The sequence below is a fragment of the Mus pahari genome, chromosome 4 (genome assembly GCF_900095145.1).
Source record: "Mus pahari chromosome 4, PAHARI_EIJ_v1.1, whole genome shotgun sequence".
NCBI classification, from domain to species: Eukaryota; Metazoa; Chordata; class Mammalia; order Rodentia; family Muridae; genus Mus; species Mus pahari.
Window position 1 is genome coordinate 129,168,859 of NC_034593.1, and position 14,065 is coordinate 129,182,923.

The 14,065-nt window shown below is 37.4% G+C and overlaps 1 protein-coding gene across 8 annotated transcripts in view; it reads right to left on the bottom strand.

The window, feature by feature from the left end:
- Nucleotides 1–14,065, bottom strand: part of Bmpr1b (bone morphogenetic protein receptor type 1B) — a 325,936-nt gene that overhangs the window by 37,599 nt on the left and 274,272 nt on the right. For all 8 annotated transcript variants that reach the window (XM_029537808.1, XM_029537810.1, XM_029537811.1 and 5 more), the window contains one exon: nucleotides 5,197–5,356. In XM_029537808.1, coding sequence (XP_029393668.1) covers nucleotides 5,197–5,356 — 160 coding nt within the window. The remainder of the gene's footprint in view (nucleotides 1–5,196; nucleotides 5,357–14,065) is intronic.

A 14,065-nucleotide genomic window follows, 5' to 3' on the forward strand; every position in this document is an offset into this window, starting at 1 on the left:
TTTAAGTTTCAATCATAATCCATTTTAAAGAGCAGACTGAGAACACCAGGTCTTTGAAAACACTTGGTTCCCTTTCAAGGGAGCACGGTAAGTTTTCAGATTTCGCAGCCCAAGTAATCTAATGGTACACACAGTTTCTATAGTTGTTGTTTGATTCTGTAGGTTGTTATCGGTATGGAGCCGATAGCTCACACACAGCAGCTTTGTCCAGGGCAGTTCTTCCCCTCCCCCCCCATTCCCCCCCCACACCATATGTGGAACACACTCAAGCATCAGGGACCAAGGGAGGCAGCGTGAGGAAGAGGCAGTCTCCATTGGAGGAGCGCATAGACTATACAGACTGGTTCTAAAGAGAAGACAACTTCAGATAGCAGGGATCGAAACCATAAGCTAGTGTTTTCACCAACAGGCTGCGGAAGAGCAAGGAAGGGCAGACGGTGGCAGTCTCCAAAGCTGCAGATTCCTAAGGGTTGTATTAATCATCTTCCTCCCTAGCCTGTGAGATAAGTGGATTTCCATAGGCAGAAGGAAATGCAAAAATATTACTGTGCACTTCTCTGTTCTTTTCTATTTCGGGTCATTTTATGGGAAGGGGGTATGAAGTTAACAGCATTGATGACAAAGTTCCAGTATGAAAGTTGCCTCTGACTCTGTCTTTGAGAACAATGTCTCTCTCTAGCCAGCATCCTTCGCTGCCATTCATACTGATTGGTTTGGGGATGAGCTTATTTTCTGTGAAGCAAACTTTTTTTAAAAATACTGGCCCAACTTCCCATTCACTAAGTATCTGTAGATCTTTACATATAGATTTTCACTCTTACCACCCTTTGCAGAGCCTTATAATCTCTCATAGTCCTCTAAAAGCGCTCCTCGCGCTTGTTTCTTGACATGACCAATCTGTATATTAATAGTGCTGCCTGAGAGAATTGAAATTTTCTCTCTCTTAACTGGATAATCCAAAAGAGGCCCAATACTATTCAGCTTCAATTAAACCAGTTACCAAATTGGTCCCATTTATTCTCAGGTCTGAGAATGAGATGCACAAAAATACTTAGTTCTTATAAAAGCCTTCATCACTGACTTTAAAATATCAGAGTAATGACCAAATCACAGGTCATAGAGGAGGAGTCAGTGTTTTCTTAAGTAAAATTATTGAGAATCCACATCTCCAACTAGAAAAGATAATCTCGCGATCCTTGGTGTTTAGTTTGGCTGGCCAACACTAGAAAAATTGAATGACTCTAGTGACATTTAGCAGGCTCATTAGCTTTTTCTTTCATACCTGTGCTTCAGGACATACAGTTAGCTAGCATCTGGGAGGCAGAAGTAGGTGTGGTCTGTAATTTCAAGGCTAGCCTGATCTACAATGAGAGTTCCATACCCAAAAGGGTTCCATGATGAGACCTTGTATTGAAGGAGGAGGGGGGGAAGTGGAGGAGAAAGAGGAAGAGAAAAAGAGGATGAAGAAGAAGAAAAAGAAGGAGGAGGAGGAAGAAGAGGAGAGAGTGATGGAGAGGAGAAGGAGAGGTAGAGGTAGAGGAGGAGAAGCCTCTAAAGAACAAGAAAGGCAACCACAGCTGGAGACCTAATTCCTCTTTCAAACAGCTAGTATCATTTGCGTATTCTTTATACAAACAAGCATGTTAACTTACTATACCTGATAACTACTCATGCAGGAGAATTTCTGACCAGAAACCAATAATAATTTAAATGAGGAAGCATTAAAATTATTCCTGAAAGATAAACAAATGATAGCTATTACAAATGGATAGACCAGAGGATAGTCATGAGACAAGCACACACATTAAAAAAAAAAAAAAATTGCTATCAAAGACTCTAAGAAGGTAAGGGACTCGTAAAGCCAGATAAAATCACATATAGAGAAAGTAAACAAGCAAGTCTGAGCCAGCATTTGCTAGAATGAGAAAGTGACATGGCAGAGGACATGGGGAAAACCACCTAAGAAGGGTTGACTTAGGCTTTGCAGCTCAGAAGGCTACAGTCTACTCAGCAAAGTCAGGAAATGGAAGGGCTACAATGATACCTGGAAACTTATTTAAAAGACAGACATCTCCTTAGGGGAGAAGTCTCAATGGCCTTACCTTCACTTGTGATTACAAATGTAAACACTGTACTCACAACAGGCCAGGCTGGTCTTGAACTTGCAGCCTACCCTCTGCATTTACTTTTCTAGTGCTGGGATTAAAGGTGTTCACCACACATCTGGCTCAATAACTATAACTTGTTGTTGGGTAGTTAAAACAAAAAACAAACAAACAAACAAACAAACAAAAACAGAGTGCTGAAGAATTTACAAACCCCTAACCTCCACCTGTTTTCTGACTTAACCAATGAGATTTCACAATGGCTTTAAGTATGAAACAATCTTGGTTGTTCGACTACTGGATTATTTTCTAAAGGGTGGTGGAAGTGATGCTGAATAAGAAACCTACTTGAGACATTTAGCTTGAGCGATTTTTGTGTAGCACAGTCTAAAGGCAACCAACTTATATCATATATTATCTGGTCCATAAGAAAGTGTACCCTTGACCTTCAAGCTGCTTTGCCTAGGACAAGAGTCAGAACAGCAAACTGCTCACTGCTGGTCTGTAAAGATATTACAGCACAACCTGAAACTTGTATAACAATTTGATATAGTAAATTCATGTCTGCTAAAACTTAATACAAAATTAAAAAGGACAAATAATTTGCAAGCTTTTAAATGAATGGCTTTAATAATTAATCCTGATGATAGTTTAGGAAAGTACTCGTGCTCAGCTTTGTGTGTGTGGAGGAGTATCTATTAACAGAAAGAGTTTGAGAAGTATTGCTTTAGAAGAAAGGAATAGAGAATGGCCTTGGAGAACTGAGAAAACGTCAGGTGCTTCTTCTAAGTCTTAGCAGTGTCTCTCAACCTTCCTAATGTTGCAACCCTTTAACGTTGTTCCTCATGTTGTGATAATTCTAATCATAACATTTTTTGTTGCTACTTCATAACTATAATTATGGTTACAAATTGTAATGTAAATATCAGTGTTTTCTGATGATCTTTGGGAATCATGGTCCATAGGTTGAGAACTACTGTCCCAGGACTAGGTACAAAGGTGGTCCCTGTGATCCATCCATGAGAAGATTCAACTAGACGGCTCCTCGCTCACAAAATGAGCATCATGCACAAAAGAGAAATGTCCTCAGAGAACCCAGCAGGGTTGGCTGCTGATCAAGAATTTACAACTTGGAGTTCTGGCCAATTTTTTTTTTTTAATCATATCATCATAGTAACTTTGGATAACATAACCTTTCAGAACCTCACATTCTTACCTGTGTATAAACAGGAACTACTGCATTCTTCACAAGAATGTTGTATTAATTAGATAGGTGAGGGTAATCATATGATCATTTCAGTAAATACTAGTTTCCTGTTGACTTCTACAAGTCAACACATCAATACTGAGTGGCATATTCACGCTCTTTTGATGGATTCCATTGTTATTATTATGGGTTTTATCTCTGTTTTCCTTACTATAATAAATTAAAAATTTGACCACTACATAATTAAAATCCCATCCCAATCTGGTTGCCATCTCTCCTACCTTAAATATCTTTGAATTACTCTAATTAATGTTATTGGTTCTGATTTCTACTTTCAGTCCTTGTCACATTCAACCTCTATTTGCACCCAATGCTGTTCACATATCTTCCTCATTAACAATAGTTTCCATGACACATATTTCTGTTTGTCCCCTTGAATATTCTCCTTGATCTAAGTATGCAATGTCTCAAGGTTCTGCCCTACTCTAGCAGACAGTGTTCCACAACTGACCCTGGCCCTGTTTCAACTTCAAGCTTCTTCACTCTACCAGTTCATCTGGCTGGTGAAGCATTGGAGGCAACAGAGGCTGTAGGATGTTGCTTTTATACTCATAATAGAAAGAATGTCTTGTGCAGCTGCTGTCCCCCAAAGAAAGAAGGGCATGGCAAGCCCAAGTGCAAAAAAATCACTCTCAAGCCACAGTCAACAAGCCAGCAACGCTCAGCACGTCGAAGTGAGAAAAACAAACACTTCACTTGTACACCTGCAAATTCTTAAGGAGTGTGTTTCTCTAGCTAACACTGGCCACTGCTCAATTTTGTTATTCTTTTTAGATTTTTAAAATATTTGTAGATTCTTAATGTGATATCTTGGGGATGGAACTTACACCCAGCCATGAAGTTTATTTATGTCTTATGTGTCATATACAAACAGAGCAGGAACATAACTGTACACAATATTTTTAGTGTGCCTGCATTCTGCCTGTGGCCCATTACATGAAGTCAGGGAGGAAATTTCCACTGGTGGAATCATATCTCCCTTTTGGGAACATTTTAAATTTGTCATTTTGGGACTAGGGATACTAGTAGAATAATCTGTATCAGACTCTCCATCACGATAAATGCTATAAAATCTCTCCTCAACAACAGAAACATTTAACTCAGCTTGACGTGCCTTCCTGGCCAATGGCAGTCTAAACAGTTACTCAGATATTCTTCCTGGACTCTGAAACTGGTAGTTTCTCTCCCCACTGGAGTTCGGACCCCTCTAATGCACACTCTGCATCGCTTTCTTGTTCTGCTCCAGTGTTAAGCAGGTTTGGTTCTTTGTACTCTTCCCCAACTGTAGGTGACAAACAGATATCCTAACTATCAAAAGGGATGTAGCCGTATAAAGAGGTCTACAAAGAAAAATGCTTTACATTATTAAAAACTGAACTCTTTTGTCTTTATAACACATTATTTCCAACGTCATAGTTTTATTACTGTGACAATTTCTCTACTAACATGTATTGAATTCATCTAAACTCCATCAGCGAACTACTTTCCAGAAACAGTTTATTAATCTCTTACCAGTGCAAAATACTAACAATCTCAGTATGGTGAGTGGTTAAGACAAGATCAGCATATATACATGGAATCTATGCTACATGAATATGAAAAAGTTTTTGAAGAACATAATAGTGTTTGTTCATTGACAAGGAGCCTGTGTTCTGTTTATGTGTCTAGGGAAAAAGGACTCAAGCATCAGTTCAGGGTAAGATATGATTAGCTATTTCTCTATATAGAGTACCATCTCCAGGTCATATTCTTGGAAACAATGTATGTTTAAAATGGTATGTAATCACGTGTGAAAACAACATTGGAACCATTTCTATCACCAACCTGCAGATATTGTTGACTGAATCTTCCGGACAGTGGTGGTGGCATTTACAACGCAGGATCTTGGGCCGAGGGGTGGGGGCTGTACTCTCTCCATCCTCCTTCTTGGTGCCCACATTTAATTTTCCAGAGCTTCGTAAGAGCATGTTATCAATAAACTTCTCTGAAAAGAATAATGGATGAGGGTTAGGACAGCCTTCCAGCCTTCTGTGGAAGAGACAATATGTCATTGAGTTAAGATAACTTGTGACAAAGATTTCAAACAAAAGACTTATATTTTGATGATTTTATTAGAATAAATGTTATCAATCTTGCTTTTCAGATAATAAATTCAAGTCTTGAATTTTAACTAATTAATCTGCACACAGTCAAATAATGGAGCAACATTTTGAATCCAGATTGTCTGAAACCTAATATAGCACTATCCATTTTTTTTTTAACCTAATCACAAGGTTGATTTGAGGTAAATAATTACACTAATTTGTTTTCTATTATTGTGACAAAACACTAGCCAAAACCAACTTGGAAAGAAAAGAGTTTATTTCATCTTATAAATCCTGGATCACAATCTATTAATTGAGGAATATTGGGGCAGAAACTTGAAGGAGAAACTAAAAACAGTATTCATGGAAAAATGATCCTTTCCGCTTACTGCCTCTGGCTGGCACAGATTAAATTTGCAATTAAGAAGCTGTCCCACAGACATGCCCAAAGGACAATATGATGAAGACAATTCCAGAGTTTAGGCTCTCTCTTCCCAGGTGAACCTAGTTTGTGCCAACTTGACAAAAACTAACCAGTACAATAGTACATATTTAATCTGAAAAAAAAAAAGTGTAGAAAAACAAAAAGTTAGAAATTACACATTTGCAAAGATGTAGCTTTTCCAGCAGCTTTTCCAGATAGAAGTTTTTATCTGCGGTGCTTCTACCGTCTTTAACGGGAGACACTATGCAGGAATGAGCTCCTAAAGGCAGGTGGCCTGGGTGTAATAAAAGGAATTTCTATCTTCCAAATAGACATCCAAACTACCTTGTATAACTTTATGATAACCTGTAACACATTTCATTATTCTTAAAAATAATGAAATTTATGAAAATTTATGATTACAAACATCCAGTTTAAATTGTCCTCTCAAACCACATCTAACTGGACTATAATTATAACAAATTTCAACAAAATATTTGGTTATAGATTATTTGCTTAAACCACTGAAGTTATATATCAGAAGGAATAAATTCAATATTACAGGATATTATATGGAGTGCATTTATTGTTTTTATATACATGATTATAGTCACAGATTGAAACAGAAAATGAGAAAATTAAGAAAATATATCTGTGATAACTTTTATTGGAACTTCTATGTATTAAGCTGAATAGTCAAATTTTAGTAAATAATTTGTGCAAGAATCATGGATGTGTCTAGCCAGGCTAGATGGTTGAGTCAGTAAAGTGCTTGCTGAGCAAGCTTAAGCGCCTAAGCTTTATCCCAAGCACCTGTATGGAATAGGTGGTCATAGCTGTGGCCAAAATCTCAGTGGCAGGGAAGCAGAGATGCAGGGATACTGAGGGCTTTCTGGCCACACTTATTTAATCCAGCCATATTCTAGATTCCAGTAGGTCCACACACATCTTTATGATCGAGTTGTCGTCCACAAGTTAACAGGATACAGTGAGATTAAACATATCTTGAAACATCCCTTGTCTTGTAAGCCATTTGTTACAAGTCTGTTCACAGCAGAGAGTCAGCACTTGTTTTAAACAGTCCATGTAGGTATGTCCGTAAATCACTCTGCCATAGTAAATTCTTTCTTTGTAAATTTGGCTTGAGTCATACCAGCCTGATGACCTGAGTGGCACCTAGGGACAGTATAATGAAAAAGCGCATGCAAAACTCTTACTTCCTGCTTCTTCCTTGAAGTTTAAAAACAAATAATTAATATTCACTTATTATGCAGAGGTCCTGCAGGCTAATAACACTTCTCTCCAGCTGGTGAAGGAGACTAGAAAGGTAAATCCCATGCTTACAGTACTAGACATTTTATTTTCCTTTTCTTCCCTTGAGGTCAGGGACTTCAAAAACAAAGCATAAAGGAATCGGGAGAACTCCTACCAAATCACAAGGGGTACTGATTTCCTCCCTGTCCTCTTTTCCCATCAGGCTTTGCCTTTTTTCCTGGGAAAGCTAAGTAGGCCTAGAGCAAAGCAAAGGTGAAAGAAAGGAACAGAAAAACAGCTCTACGCCACCGTTATCCTGTAAGGATGCCTACTGGTGAGGAGCACTGTCTCAACTCTTTCATTATGCCGTGCCACCACACATGAGTCACTAGCTCAGGGACAGGAGCTATCTGAAGAAAAACCTCAGACACTAGAGACTGAAGACAAAACACACATACAGAGAAAACAACCAGGAGTATAGAAACAACCATAGAGTATGAAAGCAAATAACTCTAAAGACAACTGTTATCAACACTCTTAGCTTATTCAAAGGCACACCAGGAAAACAACAGTGCATTGCTGTGAAAAGCGAGGAACTCCAAACATGTGATTCCATCGATGAAAATCTCAGAGGCTAGATGGAAAGATAAGCTGTACGAAGAGAAAAACATGCCAGAGAAGAGGCTCAGGAACTTCATGGACACCAGTATGAGAAAATTGGCATAGGTGTCTCCTTAGAGAGACTTGAGAAAACAGTAGATGGTCAAGTCAGTAAGTAAATTACACACTAAACTATCATGAGCTTCTAGTTTTAAATGGCAAAGTATAAGAACCAGAATGATGGGGCTGGAATAATGGCACAAAGGTTAAGAATATTTGCTGTTTTATACAGGACTCTGGTTCAATTCCCAGTACCTACTGGTAGTAAACAACCAACTATGGGAACATGATTTTGGAGGGAAAGAGTTTATTTCACCTTACAGCTTCTAACTCTATACAGGGAAGTCAGGGCAGACATGTGGAAGCAGAAACAGAAGAGGCCACGGAGGGATGCTGCTTACTGGCTTGCTCCTTATGGCTTGCTCAGCCTACTTTCCATCATACAGGACCATCAGCCCAGGGATGGCACCATCTGCAATTGGCTGTGCTCTACCAAAGTAATCACAACTTAAGAAAATGCCTTATAGGCTTGCCTACATTCTGATCTTATGAAGGCATTTTCTCCATCTAGGCTCCATCCTCTCAGATGACTCTAGCTTTCATCGAGTTGACATAAAACGACCCAGCAGAGACCTGCATTCTAGTATGTAAATTTTCAGAATTAAAAAGACCTTTAGTTTGTAAAGAATCAGGGTCAAGAGTGAAAGAAATAAAAATAAGATTGGAATGGCAATTGCAGAAATCTATTTTCAATTAAAGAAAAAATAAAAATGAGAATGGCATTGTATTCTCACATAATTAGAACTATAACTGCACACACGAAGAAGAGAGTGGCCCAAAATTTGGGTGAAAAGTATACAAAATGTGAAGGTCAACATGTGGGCAAAATATAAATCAAATATGAAGGTAGTAAAATGTAGTTTAATATTCAAGGTATCAAAGTACTTCCTATACATCTTTATCAAAAATATACTGTAAGAGTTAGTCTATTGCTATGAGGATCTAGATAAAGGAATGAGCCTTTGGCAAGTGGAAACCCAACATTCATGGAAGGTGAATACTCTACATATTGTAAGTCAGTAGGATTTGATCTAATACCCCCATAAAAGCAGGTCTCAAGACCATGAAATGGAGTTAGTCATGATGTATTATTAACAGAATGACACATGCATTTTGTATTTGTGCTGATTGTGCAGTTTGAAAATGAATATATGATAGAAACCTAATATATGGGAACTGATATTTCTACCCATGTACTGCATATGAGCAGATATGTGTGTAGACAATGGGAGTGAAGGTGGAGAGAAAGAATCCAATCATCCTTTCTATTGTGGGAAGCCTAAAGGCAATGGGTATCAGTGTGAATGTTAATTTAGATATTGAGGAGACTTTTTAAAGAGAAATGAAAACAGGCATATATGTTATTGTAACTGGAAAACACTAGTTGAAACGTAAGTATCGCTACACTGTACTAAAGCAATTACATGAGAGACATGAAGTTGGCTTCATACCATTATGCAGATGGCTGACCTGTTGAAGAAAAACTATCTATGAGGGAATAATTTTACATCATGAAATTTTCTCTTTGCATCCAAATGGGCTGTAACTCCTGTTTCTACACCTGAACTTATCTGTGGGCTAGCAAATCAGAACTGATCATGGTTAAGAGGTAATTTAAGTGATTTTACAAACTGCTTTTCTGTTCAAAATGGGGAAGAGATTGTTTTCACATCCTGATATGGAATGAAAAACATCAATGAGAAATAAACCAGAAAAATAAAAGCTTCACGTTAAAGATGGCCATGTTCCTTAGCTCAACATCACACATGGGAGTCACCGCTGAGCCATGTGAATGGGTTCTTGGCAGCAGTGACATTAAGTATACTAATGGTTTAATGGCGAGCTTTGCTTTGGTTTGCTTTGCTCTTTTCTTTCAAGGTGATGTCTCATTATAGAGCCCAGGCTGGCTATATAAAAATGTCTTCACCTTGAAATCCTCCTAACTCACCCTACTGAGTACTAGGACTATAGGTACAAGCCAGTCATGCCCAACTGGTTGACCATGCTTTTGTGTGTTTATGTGCATGTTTGTGAAAGTTTTTGGAAAATAGGCATAGTTCATTCTATATTGTTGGTTATCAACAAGCTATTCATTATAGGTTAAACATTCCCAACAACCCCAAATCTAAAATATCCTCAAACCCCCAATTCTTTCTTTTAAAGATTTATTTATTTTGTGTATGTGAGTATACTGGAGCTGTCTTTAGACACACAAGAAGACATCATAGGATCCCATTACAGATGGTTGTGAGCTACCATGTGGTTGCTGGGAGTTGAACTCAGGACCTCTGGAAGAGCAACAGTGCTCATAACCGCTGAGCCATCTTTCCAGCCCTCCCTCAGACCTTTTTTAATGCTTAAATGCTAAGTCACATAGTTCAATGTTTTAAACTTCTATGTAAAATTGTTTAAAAATATTTCATAAATTTACTCTCAGGTAATTTATAGTGTCTATAGAAAATGAAATAGGTTAATTCTCATTTAAACCTCAGTCCCACTGCAAAGGTATCTCATTATATAGAAGCAAATATCCTGAAATTAAAAACAAAACAAAACAAAAACAACAACAACAACACTCTAGACCACATAACACTTCTAAGCTCAATATTATGGATCACGAATACTCAGCCTGAAATATTTTTACAGACAATCTTAGGTCAAGCACTTCAGTTACAAAAGACAAACATCCAAGTCTAGTAACTCCAAGGATCTTTTTTTTTTTAAATCAAAAGCCAACTTAGAAACACTGAAAAAAATCAAGTAAAAGTTATTCCTCATATAAAGATGATGAAGATGCATTATTGCATTTAATCTTTATACAGACAAAATGTAATCTGTTTTAAACCAGAAAGACATTAAAAGCACCAAAAAGATAGATAATGATCACTAACTCATAATTGAGACAATAATTCAATAATTACTTAAACATAGGTAGCAGTCAACTACCCAAGGTGGTTTTCATGCAACATGACCTAAGTAAATGAAGGCAGAGAGATGAGAAAGTGCCTCCTTCTGACTAGATTTACCATTGATTAAATGGCAAGCTGTCAATATGGCAGAAGTAGGGAGGAGTGTCTTGTTTCTGTCAGAATAGTCAGATCAAGGAAATACTTTATAGATATGTATGCAGTTGCTATTTATTAGTCCATAGTTAATTTACTAGGAATGAAAATTAGGTCACAGTTCACAGTTGCCAGAAAACTCAGGACAAATTGAGTAAAAACCAGAAAAGAATACTAAAGAGAGAAGATATAAGAGTTTAGATCATCAATGCAGTGAATGGACCCATTGGACCCACCACACGCTAAGCATACCAAAGAAAGGCTGTGCAGCCCCTGAATAGCCTATCCACAGTAGTGCAGAATAGCCAATTAGAAGCTGTGTGGCTTTAAAGTTATAATTGTGGGAAGGGATTTATAAAAGGGTTAGTTTCATATATCACATTACACTGAACTCAATAAAATCCAACCTCACAGACAGAAGTCAGGGTTTCAGGACTATAAGCAAAACATTATATATCACTATTGCCCAAAAATAGCAATGTATTACAATGCACCTACAAAACATAATCATTTTGTTTAAAATGTAGTACATTTTTTACAATGATAATAATGCTGAAATAGGAAGCAGAAGGTTAAATATGTAAATATCAAGATAAACACATCAGAAACAATGAAAACAGCCCAAATATCAGATGTCTTATTAAAAGAACATCTCAGCAGTCATTAGTTGCCTGTAGTTTTTCGACTAAGGGTTGGACCTTAGTTGATTTTTTTTTCCCTTTCCACATTAGAAGGTCGACTCTATTATCATTGTTAAGGTCTTGGAATGTAGGCTGTCTTTTCTATTCTACAAAATCTCCATTAGAGGGCAGACAGGAGCAAGAAGTGGAAATCAAAGGTTTGCACATTGTTTTGGGTAAAGAAGAGAGTGAATAAGCTAAAGTGCTGAATTGTTGAAATCTGCTACCAATCCTTGTTCCCATTCATATATTTAATAATGTCAATAAATTTCCTTTTTATTTCCAGTCGGTGGTTTAAATACCTGTTTATTTCTCTGAACAGTTAGTTGTCTGACAAATGAAATTTTGATTCTAAAATGACCAGAGGAAAACTGCATTTTGGAGGGGGAGGGGGAAGGAGAAGCTTACTTTTCGAGACTCAGAGTTGAATGGAAAGGCGCTGGTTCCCAGCGGTGTTATTGCTCAGGGACTGTCAAGCGACAGATATGGTCACTGACCAATGGAGCCTGACAAATGGACTCACCCGCTCAGCTCAGCTACCCTCTTACTAATTGGCCTTAGTGACTAACTAAGCCTCCATAAAGAATGTGGCAAATAACAGCATTCATTGGCTAAAGCCTTAAGGGATGGACCATAGTTAGAAAACAGGGCCTTTCTCATGAAACACCTATGCATGTCCCTATTCCCCTCTACAGTGCCTCTTTCCCTATGCATGCACACTCTCACGTTATCACAACACTCGGCGTGTGATTGGACAATCGAAATGCCCATGTTATAATGTCACTCCAAAACCTGCTAGGGATCACAAAGCAACTGAAAAGTGAAAGTAAACACTCCCATCATTTGTTTTGTGGTGTTCACTTCATGTCCAGCTACATTTGCACACACTTATTTTGCACGGATACAGAATTATGAGCCCAAGTCAGCGTAGAGGAACTTAAAGGTATTGTAGCATCACTCCTATATTTTAGACAACAGCTAGGCTTTTTCCAGGACTTTAAAATGCTTTTGAAATTACAGAGAGTCAATAAAAATGTTAACTGCAACGTAACATTATGCAAAATATTTTAGAACTTAAATTAGTTATAAGCATTTTGATACAATCTTCAACATAAGAAAGAGAGCCAGTTAGCAAGTCACCGTGATGTTTTCAGACATTAAACATCATGCTGAATCCATATGGGTACGCCTATTTAATAGGTCAGTTGGGTCAACAATGTTGGGAAAGAAACTGAGCTGTGGTTTCGATGAAGATGACGCCATAAAACCAGCTAGATCTGGGGCGATTTTCAAGCCAGGTGCTCTTACTTACCTTCAGCTCCCTGTCTCTGAGAGTGCTCAGGCTAATCAAGGTAGATGTTCAACTTGCCAGTGTGCCAGAACTTACTCTGTGGTACTACCAAACAAGTTCAGGAAATCCTGAAGTTTAACACCACTTTAAACTGAACAGGTCATATATACAATATATGCAATAATAAAAGTGTAATTGTGGGGTCAGAATGATAAGTTTGTCTGCCTTGTACCAGATATTTATTTCCTCTCTACAAAATTAAAAATAAACCCTTGAGGACATTTAAGATCTTTACGTTTCTAATCTTTAATTGCCTGATAACTAAAGGACACTTTAGTTACGGTGAGTATTGACCAAAATACAGAAATATATAGATAATTCACATACTTAAAACTAAATAGTATAAAATTGGTGTGTATGTATAGACACATAATCTAATCTTAAGAGTTCAATTGTTAACTACAATCATTACTAGTACACTTAACAGTTTATTTATAAGAACAAAATTAACTGAAATAAAATTAAAATATTCAAAGCTCATCATAGAGTCTCAAGGAAACTCTGTAAATAAACTGCTTAGAATATGCACACTGTGACTGTGCATATTCTATACACTGTGCATATGCAACAGCCTTTGCTGTTGGTGGTGCTTGTTTATTTATTTGTTTATTTTTCCTACACTTTATATCTTATAGAAAATTTTTCTAGAAACCAAACCAAAATTGGCATAAATTAATAAAATACATTTCTTTTGTTGTTCCAAGGGTATACATTTTCTTATTAAAATTAATTATAACCATCTAGATAAAAATGGCTTAGTTACTATTTTTTCAAAACCTTCATTTGGAATCATATCTAAGTCATTGTATTCATACTTTTAACCTTTGTTTTTTTTTTTTAAGTAGTATTTGAAGGCTGGGGATGTAGCTCAGTTGGTCCAGGACTTGTCTAGGATTCATGAAGTTCTAGCATCAGATATGAATGGGTGTTACAGTGTATGCGTATGATCCTAGTTCTCAGGAAGTAGTGACATGATGAGGAGGAGGCATTCAAGTCAGCCAGGCCATATAGTGAAAGAAAGAGAGAAAGGAAGGAAGGAAGGAAGGAAGGAAGGAAGGAAGGAAGGAAGGAAGGAAAAGAAAGAAAGAAAGAAAGAAAGAAAGAAAGAAAGAAAGAAA